Consider the following 16,215-nt stretch of genomic DNA (forward strand, 5'->3'; position numbering starts at 1 on the left):
TATTACATAAATTTAGTTGATAAGGCAGGGAAGGTTTTGAGAGGATTGCCTTGAATTTTTTAAGAAGTCCTACTGTGGGTAAAATGCTATCAAACAGTACCACATGATACAGAGAAATTGTGAAAAGAAGAGTTATTCACTGCAGCAAACATCATTGCTGTTTCATTTTAAGAAATTGTCACAGCCACCACAACCTTCAGTAACCACCACCTTGATCAGTCAGCAGCCATCAACAGAAAGGCAAGACCCTCCATCAGCAAAAAGATAACAATTCACTGGAAACTCAGATGATGATTAGCATTTTTAGCAATAACATATTTTAATTAAAGTATATATGTAGTGTTTTTTCTATACATAATGCTATTGAATACCTAATAGATTCCAGTATAATGTAAACATAACTTTTATATGCAATGGGAAACAAGAATATATCATTTGACTCACTTTATTGCTGTATCTGCTTTGTTTATGGTGGTCTAGAACTAAAACCACAATATCGCTGAGGTACATCTGTGCTCTTTAATCTTTGTCTAGTAATTCCAGTGTCTGGACTTCCTCAGAAGTAGTCTCTGTCAGTTTTATGTGTTCCTTTAAATGGGTTATACATTCCTTTCTTTGTATGCCTTGTAATTTTTTTGTTGTTGAAAACTGGTCATTTTGTGTTATAACGTAACTCTTAAAATCATATTCTACCCCTTCCCCACATTTAGGTGGGTGTTTTAAACGTTATTTGTTGAAGGCTATAGTAGTCCATTTATTAGGTGTTTTTTTCCAAATTATTTTTGCAAAGATGGTATCCCTTGCCATATGTTGTCGCTGAAGTCTGTATTCATTTAGATCATGTTCTGCTAATATTTTGACAGATTTCTATGAATACCAGGATTTAAGAGAACAAATGACTACCACAAAAACAAAAACAAAAGCATGTACCTCTTCCAGTCTGCATATTCGCTCTGTACTAAAGCATTCCTTCAACACTTAGTCAAACTTGCACTTAGCCTTTGGAACAGCACAATGTGAAAGCTTTGGGGTTTGCCAGTCTTTTCTAAGCATGTGTTTTGCCCTGGGCATGCATGTGCCTTTCTAAATCCCTCCATATATATGAGAGGTTTTGAATATCCTAATTTCCTAAAGAATCTCACCCAGCTTTTGCTCCCAGGCTTAGGCCATGTATTATATCTTCGTGCATAATTTATTGTCCCAGGCATCTTTGGTTCTCCATGATAAAAATCACTAAGTATGGCAGATTAATTTTATGAAATGTATTTCTTAAATAGTAAGAGTTAAAAATCAAAATTTTCTGGGAAAACTTTAAAAGCCAGTACACAGTTCACAATATTTTCTTTTCAGTGATGTTCCAATCATGAAGCACAAAGATAAAGCCTTTGTCACCCTGGGTAACTCAGTAAGAATAATGTAAAGCAGAACCCTGGGAAACCTCTGCTAGACAAATGATGTGAGTGGAAACTTTTTGTTGTTTTGAGACACTGAAATTTGGAATTTGCTTTTTGCCATAGCATAACCTAGACTATACTAACTCATATAAATACCAGTTTTAGTGCATGTTATGCACGATACTTGAAATAGTTATTTTCTTTTGTCCTGTTTCAATTTTCAGTGCTAGTTGTAACCTAGTAAGTTGATTTCATGAACTTGGTAATGGGTTACAACTTGCAGCTTGTAAAATACTACTCTGTACAGTTTCCACTTGTCTCATAGCTGATCTTCTCTCCAAATTCCTGTAGAACAGTGTTAGTAGCTCCTATCTCTCTGCAGGACTGTGGTTATGGAGACGGTGGAGATGCATACTGCACAGCCTGCCCTCCCTGCAGATATAAAAGCAGCTGGGGCCACCATGGATGTCAGACTTGCATCACCTGTGCTGTCGTAAATCGTGTCCAGAAGGTAACTGTACAGCCACCTCTAACGCTGTCTGTGGATACTGTCTGCCTAGGTAAGCCCACTGTATGAGACCAAGGTCTGCTGGGCCTTCTCTAGCCCTTGGAGGTCTCCCTCATCCTTACTTCTCAGAGCCTAGGTGAAGTATTCTGTCCATATCATGATTACTTTAAACTCCCATGAGAAGCATTGTCTTCCCAAGATCCCTCTAAAAAGTACCTAGAGCACAGTCAGCCACAGATGAGTACTTAATTGCTTTTACATCATGCTGACATGCTTAGTCCAGGCCCAAGATTCAAGGTAAATCTCACTGTAGACCTAAAAATCAGGAAGCAGTTGGCATCAAAGCAGTGCTCCCTTCTCTTATGACAGTAGTTCCTCTTTGTGGCTATATGGTGTGGTGAATGGGGGAAGAGGTGGAGTGTCTTGGACTCTGAGTCAGAATCAGACTAGAAGCAGATAACTCATGAGGGGTATGGGTGGGTACTGACTTCCAGGATGGCAAGACTATGGTATCAGGAAGGACCAGTCCAGGTACATTCCTTGCTTGATTACCTTACTATCCATTATTGCTCTGACCACAGATTCTACAAAAAACAACGTATTGGAGGCCTGCAGGACCAAGAGTGCATCCCATGCACAAAGTGGACTGCCACCTCTGAGATTCAGTGTGTGTATCTAGTTCTATTTTTCCCTTTCCTCTCCAGTCCTTTGGGTGGCAACAAGATGTAGTAGAAAAGATTTCACTTACTCCTTCCGGTAGAGTAGATAGTCAAGGGAATCAGATTTGGATCCTGGTTCCACAATGTACTATCTGTGTACCCCTCTGCAAATCCTTGAAAATGATTGAACTTCATTTCCCTCCTCTGAAAAACATATATTAGTCATGATAATCATTGTTCTTCATACCTCATGGGATACCTGTCTAGCTCTAAAGGAATTATAGGGTTAGAGAGCAATTTATAAATGCTAATATTTGTGCACCTGTGGATGATGATGATGGTGATATGAGGTTTGTAGGAATCCTTAGTGCTTAGGACTAATAAAAGACTGAATGAAGTACTACAACTTAGTCTGTGCATGTGTCACTATCCATTTGTCTGTCTATCATTTTTATGTATTTACCGGCTGTATGCCTATTTACTTATTCTTTTTAATTTATTGTCATATTTTTTAATCATGAATTTAAATATGCATAAATACTTAAAATGTAGAAAAAGATAAAAATAAAAATTTTCAGTTACAAAACATCCATAATTATTAAATATTAACATTTTACATATTTGCTTCAGATTTTTTTTTAAAAGAACAAGAATCCACAGGTTTAATGGTATTCCATTTTGGTGCTCTCCCTACCTCCCCAGAAGTAGCCACTGTAATTAAATTGTATGTATCTTATTAGTAGGCTATGACACAGTAGCAAACTATCAAGTCCCAGTGACTTAATACTATAAAACTTTATTTTTCACTATGCAAAGACTTCCTCCATCTTGTGACTACACCATCTAGACAATGTGGCTTCCAGCTTGGTGGGACAGGGGAAGAGATAGAGGAGACATACTGGCTCTTAACTACTCCAGTCTGCAAGTGACACACATTACTTCTACACACAGTCCATTGGCCAGAAGTATTGTGATGGCCTTACAACAAGGGTGTATGTAAAATGCTGGGAAGAATGTGGATATGAGCATTATGAGCACCATGACTGCACAATATTCTCCACCCAATGTTTTAATATTTGTATTATTTTTCAATATATGTATATATTCATAGGAAATTTATGAAATTATTTTAGATTTCATATTTTAGTATAAATGATATCAAACTAAATACTCTAATTTTCCTTTCCCCTCTGGATTATTTATATTAATACATGCACATCTTTTAAGAGCTTTGTAGTAATGTTACATCATAGGATTATATAGTTATTTATTTATCCCATGTCCTATGATGAATATTTTAGTTCATTTCCATTTTTCTAGGTTACATAATGGGTGTGATGTGGAAAGACCAGAGGATATGTGAATTTCCAAATAATTGTACTAATTTATACTATATGAGAACTATATCTGAGTTTCTTCACTTTGTTCTTTACACTTTTGCCTGCTGTACAAAGAAGCAAACCCAGCTTAGCAGCCTAATTGGGGAAGACCCAAAGAAGAAGGTGATGGCCTGAGGAGGTATCAGTGTGACTATTGACCTCCCCAAATTTCTTATCTCACAGGTGCCTTCCAGTTGAGCTTAGTTAAGGAAAATGTACTCACAGTGCCCCATCAAGAGGTCACACTTCTTGCACTGGTGGGAAGTCTGTTTGGTGGTATTTACCTTGGCCTTCCTGGGCTCTTCTTCCTCTATTGCTAGTGGCTCTTCAACAGACATTGCCAGCATGGTAAGGGTAGCTGCTTCATATATTACATGAATCAGGAGAAAGGCTCTGATTAGCAGAAGAGAGTAATTTTCAGGTGTTGAGAGTTAATGGGCCTTCCCTACAGTGCTGGAAAACCCCAGGGGTGGACTCTTTATGGATGGTATTGATGCCAGGGTTCTTGTTCACGAAGCTGAAGAATGAGCTTCACAAACACTCAACATAAGAGAGCAAGGTACGGGATTTTATTCAGAAATAAAGAGAATAGAGCTCCTGGCTCACGCCAGGAGGGGACAAGAGAGCCCGTGGTTGGCTCATTGTATAGGGGTTTTATGCATGGTTGAGGATTTTCAGGAATGAGGATGCAGACTTGTTGAGTGGTCCCAGAATGCTCATTCTTGATGAGTAACAGAGGAGATTTTCAGCTCTGATTCTTTCTCAAGATAGCAGTTTCCCTCTGGAAACATGTCAATTAAGACCGCCTACCCTGCCCCCAAGGTGGGCTGAGTTGATGCCTGTTTGCTGAACTAAGTTGAAAATCTTACTTCTTAACTTCTTGGGCTGTTTATAGTTGGGCTTGCTTACCAAATTAGTCTTTCTTCCAGGTTGCAGATTACTTTGTTAGGATCAGAGAATTAAATATAGCACATAGGTACGGTTAAAATAAGTTGGGCAGGGGGATCACGGGAAGATGGTGGCATGAGTAGTTCATAGGAAATCTCCTCCCCAAAACATATATTTATGAAAATACAATAAATACAACTATTCCTAAGAGAGACACCAGTGGATGCAGTATAACAGCCAGGATACATCTACATCTGCAAGAACTCAGCATCACATGAAGAGGGTAAGATAAAAGCTGTGGCCAGGCGGGACACAAATGCTCCCCTACCCCAAAACCCCATGGGAATAAAGGAGTCAGAATGGGGAGGGAGTGAAAGTCAAAGACTGCTAAACAACCAGCTCTAGAAATCTGCACCCTGAACACAGACACAAGGTGCACGGGGTGCTGGATATTAGAGAAATGGAAAATCAAAACCTGTGGGCAGGTCCCTGCAACTGGCACCCCTGAGACAAAAGAAAAGCGAGTGCTTTCTGCAAGTCTTAAAGAGACAGGGAACCTATAGCTGGATGAAGTTTTCCCAGCAGCTGGGAATACCAGGGAAATGTAGGTGCCCTAAATGGAGGCAGTGCAGCTCTGAAGCACTGCACAGGAATAGGCAGCCTGCCAGTCATTCCTCCAACTGGCACGGACCCCGACACACTGGCCCAGTAGCAAGAGAATGAGAGCGTGGGCCTGGGGAAGAAGTGCTGGAAGGAAACCAGAGTAGATCCATATGTCGCAGGAGAGGCTTGGGATAGCCCGCAGTGGCGTGACCCAACATCCCGGGTGTGGCTCGTGAGCACCAGCAGCAGTGAAGCCAGAGCCTGGTGGAAGCCTGTGTGGAAAAGCCCACGCGCACTGGCAGAGGAGCCAGAAGCAGCAGGCATGCTCCCAGAAGCCGACTGGAATCCCAGCCCAATGAACAGCCACCTGGGCCAGACCCAAAGGCTGCTGCTGCCACACAGCTTCCTATCAGGGTTGCTGCTAGTACGGAGGAAAACACCTGGCATGCCTGCCACTCCCTGCAGGGCTCTGTGGTGCTCTGACAGACACACCACCCACAGCAGCTTAGGAGATTAACCCGGTGGCTGCACCAGGAGTGCAGGTAGCCATCACAGACAGCGGAGAAGGGCAAGTCATCCAGCAAGCAGGAAAGGACTTTCTTCTCCCAGTGGACACACCTACAACCTGCCTACAGCCACTGCTATCACCATGAAAAGGCAAAAACATGTAGTCCAGACCAAGATAGTTACTCCTGAGAAAGGATCTGCAGAGGCAAACCTAACCAGTCTCCCTGAAAAAGAATTCAAAATAAAAATCATAAAAATGCTGACAGAACTGCAGAGAAATATGCAAAATCTAAGGGATGAAGACTGGAGGGAGATTACAGATGTCTGGAGGGAGATTACAGATGTCCGGAGGGAGATTACAGAAATGAAACAAACTCTGGAAGGATTTATAAGCAGAAAGGAAAAGATGCAAGAGGCCATTGATGGAATAGAAAACAGAGAACAAGAATGCAAAGAAGCTGATGCAGAGAGAGATAAAAGGATCTCCAGGAATGAAACAATATTAAGACAATTGTGTGACCAATCCAAAAGGAAAAATATCTGCATTATAGGGGTACAAGAAGAAGAAGAAGAGAGAAAAACGGATAGAAAATGTCTTTGAAGAAATAATTGCTGAGAACTTCCCCAAAATGGGGGAGGAAATAGTTGCTCAGACTATGGAGGCACACAGAACTCCCGAGAGAAGGGATCCAAAGAGGTATAAACCAAGACACATAATAATTAAAATGGCAAAGATCACGGACAGGGTCAGAGTATTAAAGGCAGCCAGAGAGAGTAAAAAGGTCACCTACAAAGGAAAACCCATCAGGCTACCATCAGACATCACAATAGAAACCTTACAGGCCAGAAGAGATTGGCATGATATATTTAATGCAATGAAACAGAAGTGCCTTGAACCAAGGATACTGCATCCAGCACGATTATCATTTAAATATGAAGGAGGGATTAAACAATTCCCAGACAAGCAAAAGTTGAGGGAATTTGCCTCCCAAAAACCACCTCTACAGGGTATCTTACAGGGACTGCTCTAGATGGGAGCACTCCTAAACAGAGCACAGAATAAAACACCAAACATATGAAGAATGGAGGAGGAGGAAAAAGAAGGGAAAGAAATAATCATCAGACTGTGTTTATAACAGCTCAATAAGCGAGTGAGATCAGACAGGAAGGTAGTAAACAAGCTAACCTTAAACCTTCAGTAATCACAAATCTAAAGCCTAAAATGGCAATAAGTGCATATCTTTCAATAATCTCCCTAAATGTAAATGGACAGAATGCACCAATCAAAAGACACAGAGTAATAGAATGTTTAAAAAATCTATATGCTGCTTACAAGAGACTCACCGCAAATCCAAATATATGCACAGATTAGAAGTCAAGGGTTGGAGAAAGACATTTAATGCAAACAACAGAGAGAAAAAAGCAGGTGTTGCAATACTAGTATCAGACAAAATAGACCACAAAATAAAGAAAGTAACAAGAGATAAAGAATGACATTACGTAATGATAAAGGGCTCAGTCCAACAAGAGGATATAACCATTATAAACATATATGCACCCAATACAGGAGCACCAACATACCTGAAACAAATATTAATAGAACTAAAGGAAGAAATACAATGCAATGCATTCGTTTTAGGAGAGTTTAAAACACCACTCACCACAAAGGACAGATCCACAAGACAGAAAATAAGTAAGGACACACAGACACTGAACAACACACTAGAACAAATGGTCCTAATAGTCATCTATAGAACTCTACATCCAAAAGCAACAGGGTACATTCTTCTCAAGTGCACAGGGAACATTCTCCAGAATAGACCACATACTAGGCCACAAAAAGTACCTCAGTAAATTCCAAAAGACTGAGATTCTAACGGCCAACTTTTCAGATTTCAAAGGTATAAAACTAGAAATAAATTGTACAAAGAAAGCAAAAAGGCTCACAAACACATGGAGGCTGAACAACATGCTCCTAAATAATCAATGGAGCACTTACCAAATTAAAATGGAGATCCAGCAATATATGGAAACAAATAGCAACAATAACACAAAGCCCCTACTTCTGTGGGATGCAGCAAAAGCAGTCTTAAGAGGAAAGTATATAGCAATCCAGGCATATTTAAAGAAGGAAGAACAATCCCAAATGTATAGTCTAATGTCACAATTATCTAAATTGGAAAGAGAAGAACAAATGAAGACTAAGGTGAGCAGATGGAGGGACATAATAAAGATCTGAGAAGAAAAAAAAATTTATAAGAATGAAAAAATAGAAAAAAATCAATGAAACCAATAGATGGTTCTTTGGAAAAATAAACAAAACAGATAAGCCTCTAGCCAGACTTATTAAGAGAAAAAGAGAGTCAACACACATCAACAGAATTAGAAAAGAGAAGGGAAATATCACGACAGACCCCACAGAATACAGAGATTTATTAGAGAATACTATGAAAACCTATATGGTAACAAGCTGGAAAACCTAGGAGAAATGGACAACTAACTAGAAAAATACAACTTCCCAAGACTGACGCAGAAAGAACCAGAAAATCTAAACAGTCCAATTACCAGCAACGAAATTAAATCAGTAATCAAAAAACTACCCAAGAACAAATCCCCTGTGCCAGATGGATTTACCTCAGAATTTTATCAGACATACAGAGAAGACATTACACCCAACCTCCTTAAAGTTTTCCAAAAAATAGAAGAGGAGGGAATACTCCCAATTTCAGTATATGAAGCCAACATCAGCCTAATACCAAAACCAGGCAAAGACCCCACCAAAAAAGAAAACTACAGAGCAATATCCCTGATGAACATAGATGCAAAAATACTCAACAAAATATTAGCAAACCGAATTCAAATATACGTCAAGAGGAACATACACCATGACGAAGTGGGATTCATCCCAGTGATGCAAGGATGATACAACATTCAAAAATCTATCAACATCATCCACCACATCAACAAAAAGAAGGACAAAAACCACATGATCATCTCCATGGATGCTGAAAATGCATTCGACAAAATTCAACATCTATTAATGATAAAAACTCTCAACAAAATGGGCATAGAGGGCAACTACCTCAATATAATAAAGGCCATACATGATAAACCCACAGCTAACATCATACTGAACAGCGAGAGGCTGAAAGCTTTCCCTCTGAGATAGGGAATAAGACAAGGATGCCCACTCTCCCCACTGTTATTCAACGTGGTACTAGAGGTCCTGGCCACGACAATCAGACAAAACAAAGAAATACAAGGAATCCAGATTGGTAAAGAAGTCAAACTGTCACTATTTGCAAATGACATGACATTGTACATAAAAAACCCTAAAGACTCCACTGCAAAACTACTAGAACTAATATCGGAATTCAGCAAAGTTGCAGGATACAAAATTAACACACAGAAATCTGTGGCTTTCCTATACACTAACAATGAACTAATAGAAAGAGAAATCAGGAAAACAATTCCATTCACAATAGCATCAAAAAGAATAAAATACCTAGGAATAAACCTAACCAAGGAAGTGAAAGACCTATATCCTGAAAACTACAAGACAATCTTAAGAGAAATTAAAGAGGTCACTAACAAATGGAAACTCATCGCATTCTCCTGGCTAGGAAGAATTAATATCGTCAAAATGGCCATCCTGCCCAAAGAAATATACAGATTCGATGCAATCCCTATCAAATTACCAACAGCATTCTTCAACGAACTGGAACATATAGTTCAAAAATTCATATTGGAACCATCAAAGACAACGAATAGCCAAAACAATCCTGAGAAGGAAGAATAAAGTGGGCGGATCTCACTCCCCAACTTCAAGTTCTACTACAAAGCCACAGTTACCACGACAATTTTTTACTGGCACAAGAACAGAGCCACAGACCAGTGGAACAGAATAGAGGCTCCAGACATTAACCCAAACATATATAGTCAATTAATATTTGATAAAGGACCCATGAATATACAATGGGGAAATGACAATCTCTTCAACAGATGGCGCTGGCAAAACTGGACAGCTACATGTAAGAGAATGAAACTGGATCACTGTCTAACCCCATACACAAAAGTAAACTCCAAATGGATCAAAGACCTGAATGTAAGTCATGAAACCATAAAACTCTGAGAAAAAAAGTAGGCAAAAATCTCATGGACATAAACATGAGTGACTTCTTCATGAACATTTCTCCCCGGACAAGGGAAACAAAGGCAAAAATTTACAAGTTGGACTATATCAAGCCAAAAAGCTTCTGTACAACAAAGGTCACCATGAATAGAACAAAAAGTTATCCTACAGTTTGGGAGAACATATTCATAAGTGACAGATCCCATAAAGGATTGACATCCAAAATATATAAAGAGCTCACATGCCTCAACAAACCAAAAGCAAATAATCCAATTTAAAAAATGGGCAGAGGACCTGAATAGACAGTTCTCCAAAGAAGAAATTCAGATGGCCAATGGGTGCATGAAAAGATGCACCACATCGTTTGTCATCAGAGAAATGCAAATTGAAACCACAATGAGATATCACCTCACACCAGTAAGGATCGCCATCATCCAAAAGACAAACAACAACAAATGTTGGCAAGGTTGTGGAGAAAGGGGAACCCTCCTACACTGCTGATGGGAATGTAAATTAGTTCAACCATTGTGGAAAGCAGTATGGAGATTCCCCACAATGCTCAAAATAGAAATACCATTTGACCCAGGATTTACACTTCTAGGAATTTACCCTAAGAATGCAGCACTCCAGTTTGAAAAAGACAGATGCACCCCTATGTTTATCACTGCACTGTTTACAATAGCCAAGATATGGGAACAACCTAAATGTCCATCAGTAGATGAATGGATGTTGAAGAAGTGGTACATATACACAATGGAATATTATGCAGCCATAAGAAAAAAGTAGATCCTACCATTTGCAACAACATGGATGGAGCTAGAGGGTATTATGCTCAGTGAAATAAGCCAAGCGGAGAAGGACATGTACCAAATGATTTCACTCATATGTGGAGTATAAGAACAAAGGAAAACTGAAGGAACAAAACAGCAGCAGAATCACAGAACCCAAGAGTGGACTAATAGTTACCAAAGGGAAAGGGACTGGGTACGATGGTTTGGAAGGGAGGGATAAGGGTGGGGAAAAAGAAAGAGGGCATTACGATTAGCATGTATAGTGCGTGAGGGGCACGGGGAGGGCTGTGAAACACAGAGAAGACAAGTAGTGATTTTACAGCATCTTACTACACAGATGGACAGTGATTGTGAAGGGGTATGTGGGGGTGACTTGGTGAAGGGGGGAACCTAGTAAACATAATGTTCTTTCTGTAATTGTAGATTAATGATACCAAAATAAATAAAAATAAGCTGGGCATTTTAGGAGGCTAAGGTAAATTTTACAGGAAGTCGCAGGTTATGCTCAGACACTTTGCTTTATCTGCAGAACCCTCAAACATTCCAGGCTAAATTGCTGCTGGCCTTTTAAGCTTTAATTGATCTCATTGAAGATGTCTATATTCCTAGTCTGGTATCTTTACCCCAGAGAATTACTGTGACTCTGACTTTGCATAATGCTTATCACAGAGTTTCTATAGGGACTTCTTTGCACATTGCCTCATTGTTCTGACTGTAATTATCTTGCTCTGCTTTTTCTCCAGAGGCCCTCACCCTACTCTTGACTACACCCATGGTCCCTGTCTCAGTATTAGGAAGCACAGGAATTCAGGGATGACTGAGGCTGACTATGCAACTTTATGGGACTTGGTTCATTATGGTTCAAGGGTTCATAAAGGAACACAACATCACTGGAAAACTCTTGGGAAAGGAATCTGGAGACCTAAGTACTAAGTGTACCTCTAAATTACTGTATAACTTTAGACGTCATCTAACTTCTTTGATCCTCTTTCTCCCCATTCTTTTAAAATGAGAGATGGAATTGGATAAGTTGGTTTCTAAGTTCGTTTCCTATTCTTCATTTTACTTATAGTTATAGATTCTGGAGATTTTCAGTAATGGAAGAAGGCTGGCTGGATTTGAGACACGACTGTAATAAAAGTGGGTGAAATCTTGAGACAACTGTTATCAGTACAGTAATATCCCGAATGTAGGTAAGTGAGAGCTCAGTAACCTGAGGAGTTACAACCTAGATATTTTTCACCCAACAACAAACCCAGACAGGCCTAACCCAAACCATAAGAGATAGCCATGTGAATTGCAGATGGAAGGTCATATTTTAAGCCACAAATAACACTGTGATCTGTTTTTTGTGCAACTACAGCTATCATCCATGAGTGTGAGACAGAAAGTCCAGGTCACGGAGGGTAAAGATGGAGGAAGTAGGATGGTGGCTGTTCAGGACATAACAAGGGGTCAGAACTCCATCCAAGAGTACTGAGGCTCAGTCCCATCAAGGGAACTGAGAAATTGGCAGAGACATCAAAACTGGAATCCAGGCTAGTGAACACAGTTGATTTAGCAAGGAAGGGGGAAGATAAATTTATTAGATAAATGGATGCTCAGGACTCTTCCTCAGCCCCTGGATACTAGGACCAAAGAAACACATTTTTTTAAACCTCTCTCTATTTGTGTGGGAAGATCCTTCTTATACAGATCTGCCTTGAATAATATGGCTATAGGGCCTGCCAGATGATTTTCAAAAAGTGTAGCAGATGTGTTTGGCTATACATGTAGCTTAAGCAGTAGCAAATCTAGCATTTTATGGGTTTCAGGATCACAAAGGGAACACTGCTGCCCCTTTATGACCCTTCTCAAACTCTGCTTCTTTCTCCTCTACTCTTCAGCGGCTCCTGAAACATTGTGGCTTAGAGAGGCCTGTCCTGTCTCTGACTTTGGAGGGCACTTTCTGAGATAAGAGCTTTCACCTAGATCTTGGGCATGGACAATGAAGCATTTGGGTCCTAGGGCCCATAAAAATGTCTCAGACAACATCTGAGAGGTGACTATTTCCCACTTCCTGCCTCAAGGAGGAAAAATGGGTGGCTCTTCTCTGCCCGACCTTTGTCCTCAAAATAATAATATGGTGCCCTCACTTCTTTGTGGATATGCAGGCAGGCAGCTCCCTATGGGTTTCCATAAGGGAAAAAAAGATTAGACATTTTCTTATTTGGGGATGGTGTTTATCAGGAGTCACTGCCTTATATGCATTCTAGGGTTTTATGGGTAGATTAATATGTGAATTAGATCCATTATTAAGTGCAGTTGAGAGGACCAGGGACTGTGGCAAACTGAAGAGTTCATCCCCTGTCTGAAGTAGAATCCACTACTCAGCTCCAGCTGTTTTTTACCATTTGTAAATAGTCAATGTTTCAAGGATTCCTGAATTTTCAAGAAAAGGCAAAAATCTGGTTTTTCATGAAATAGATTTAAGCTCTTGCAATGAGTTCTAATAAAAAACAAAACCAGAGGGAGCCAAGATGGCGGTGTGAGTAGAGCAGCAGAAATATCCTCGCAAAACCACATATGTTTTTGAAAATACAATACAACTGTTCCTAAAAGAGAGACCAGAAGACACAGGAAAACAGCCAGACCACATCCACACCAGCAAGAACCCAGCGCCTCACAAAGGGGGTAAGATACAAGCCACAGCCTGGCAGGAACGGAGCACCCCCCACCCTAGCTCCCAGTGGGAGGAGAGGAGTCAGAGCGGGGAGGGAGAGGGAGCCCAGGACTGCTAAACACCCAGCCCCAGCCATCTGCACCAGAGTGCAGACACAGGGCATTTGTGGGGTACTGGAAACTAGGGAAACAGGAGAGTAAGACTGGTGAGCATGTCCCCGCAGCTGGCGCCCCTGGGGCAAAGAACATCGAGTGCTTTCTGAAAGTCTTTAAGGGACAGGGACCCACAGCTGGATGGAAGCTTACAGGGACACTTAGCCCAGCAGCAGGGAATCACAGGGAACTCTGGGCACTCTAACCCCCTGGGTAGCAGGGAGCATGGAGGCCCCTCACAGAGATAAAAAGCCTCACAGCAGTTTCACCTCCAATGCGGCTCCACCATATCAGAATAGCAGACCGAGGCAGTCCACACCTACAGCAAACATGGAGCTAAACTCCATAGCGTCCGGCAAGAATCAGAAATCCCATCTGTGAGCAACTGCCCAGCATAAACCGCTAGAGGTCGCTGTTCTCCCAGGAGAAAATGGCCGAAAACCAAGAAGAAGGGACGTTCTCCCAGCCATCACTTGTGGCAGCTCCGCAAACTACCTCGATCGCCATGAAAAGGTAGAAAAATTTGATACAGACCAAAATCATAACACCTGAGAAGGAGATAGACCTAACCAGTCTTCCTGAAAGAGAATTCAAAATAAAAATCATAAACATGTGGACGGAGATGCAGAGAAATATAAAAGTGCTAAGGGATGAAGTCCAGAGGGAGAATACAGATGTCCGGAGGGAGATTACAGAAATGAAACAATCTCTGGAAGGATTTATAAGCAGAATGGATAAGATGCAAGAGGCCATTGATAGAATAGAAACCAGAGAACAGGAACACAGAGAAGATGATGGAGAGAGAGATGAGGATCTCCAGGTATGAAACAATATTAAAAGAAATGTCTGACCAATCCAAAAGGAACAATATCCACATTACAGGGGTACCAGAAGAAGAAGAGAGAGAAAAAGGGATAGAAAGTTTCTTTGAAGAAATAATTGCTGGGAGCTTCCACAAACTGGGGGAGGAAATCGTTGCTCAGACTACAGAGACACAAAGAACTCCCAAAAGATGAGAACCAAAGAGGAAAACATCAAGACACATATAATTAAAATGGTAAAGATCAAGGACAGGGACAGAGTATTAAAGGCAGCCAGAGAGATAAAAAAGGTCACCTACAAAGGAAAACCCATCAGGCTATCATCAGACTTCTCAACAGAAACCTTACAGGTCAGAAGAGAATGTCATGATATATTCAATGCAATGAAACAAAAGGGCCTTGAATCAAGGATGCTGTATACAGCAAGATTAAAATTTAAATATGAAGGACGCTTTAAACAATTCCCAGACAAGCAAAAGTTGAGGGAATTTGCATCCCACAAACCACTTCTCCAGGGTATTTTAGAGGGACTGCTCTAGATGGGAGCACTCCCAAAAAGAGCACAGAACAAAACACTCAACATATGAAGAATGGAGGAGGAGGAATAAGAAGGGAGAGAAATGAACATCAGACTGTGTTTATAATAACTCAATAAGCGAGTTAAGTTAGACAGAAAGGTAGTAAAGAAGCTAACTTGAACCTTTGGTAACGAAGAATCTAAACCTGCAATGGCAATAAGTAAATATCTTTCAGTAATCACACAAAATGTAAATGGACTAAATGCACCAATCAAAAGACACAGAGTAATAGAATGGATAAAAAAGCAAGACCCATTTATATGCTGCTTGCAAGAGACTCACCTCAAGAAGCTTAACAACATGCTCCTAAATAATCAACAGGCACAGAATAAAAGTTAAGGGATGGAAAAAGATATTTCATGCAAACAACCAAGAAAAAAAAAGCAGGTGTTGCAATACTAGTATAAGACAAAAAAGACTTCAAAACAAAGAAGGTAACAAGAGATAAAGAAGGACACAACATAATTATGAAGGGCTCAGTCCAAAAATAAGATATAACCATTATAAACATATATGCACCCAATACAGGAGCACCAATATATGTGAAACAAATACTAACAGAATTAAAGGAGGAAATAGAATGTAATGCATTCATTTTGGGAGACTTTAATAGACTGCTCACTCCAAAGGACAGATCCACCAGACAGAAAATAAATAAGGACACAGAGGCACTGAACAACACACTAGAACAGATGGACCTAAAAGACATCTATAGAACTCTGAATCCAAAAGCAACAGTATACACATTCTTCTCAAGTACACATAGAATATTCTCCAGAATAGACCACATACTAGGCCACAAAAACAGCCTCAGTAAATTACAAAAGATTGAAATCCTACCATCCAACATTTCAGACAACAAGGGTATAAAACTAGAAATAAATTGTACAAAGAAAGCAAAAAGGCTCACAAACACATGGAGGCTTAACTGCATGCTCCTAAATAATCAACGGATCAACGACCAAATTAAAAAGGAGACCCAGCAATATATGGAAACAAATGACAACAACAACACAAAGCCCCAACGTCTGAGGGACGCAGCAAAAACAGTCTTAGGAGGAAAGTATATAGCAATCCAGGCATATTTAAAGAAGGAAGAACAATCCCAAATAAATAGTGTAATGTCACAATTATCGAAATT

At 40.2% G+C, this 16,215-nt stretch overlaps 1 protein-coding gene across 1 annotated transcript in view; it reads left to right on the plus strand.

The window, feature by feature from the left end:
• Positions 1-16,215, plus strand: part of EDA2R (ectodysplasin A2 receptor) — a 38,748-nt gene that overhangs the window by 9,434 nt on the left and 13,099 nt on the right. The window contains 4 exon segments of the mRNA XM_036892715.2: positions 1,777-1,903; positions 1,906-1,954; positions 2,484-2,569; positions 4,124-4,288. Of these exon segments, the coding sequence (XP_036748610.2) occupies positions 1,777-1,903; positions 1,906-1,954; positions 2,484-2,569; positions 4,124-4,288 (427 nt within the window).

Source organism: Manis pentadactyla, chromosome X (assembly GCF_030020395.1).
Source record: "Manis pentadactyla isolate mManPen7 chromosome X, mManPen7.hap1, whole genome shotgun sequence".
NCBI lineage: Eukaryota > Metazoa > Chordata > Mammalia > Pholidota > Manidae > Manis > Manis pentadactyla.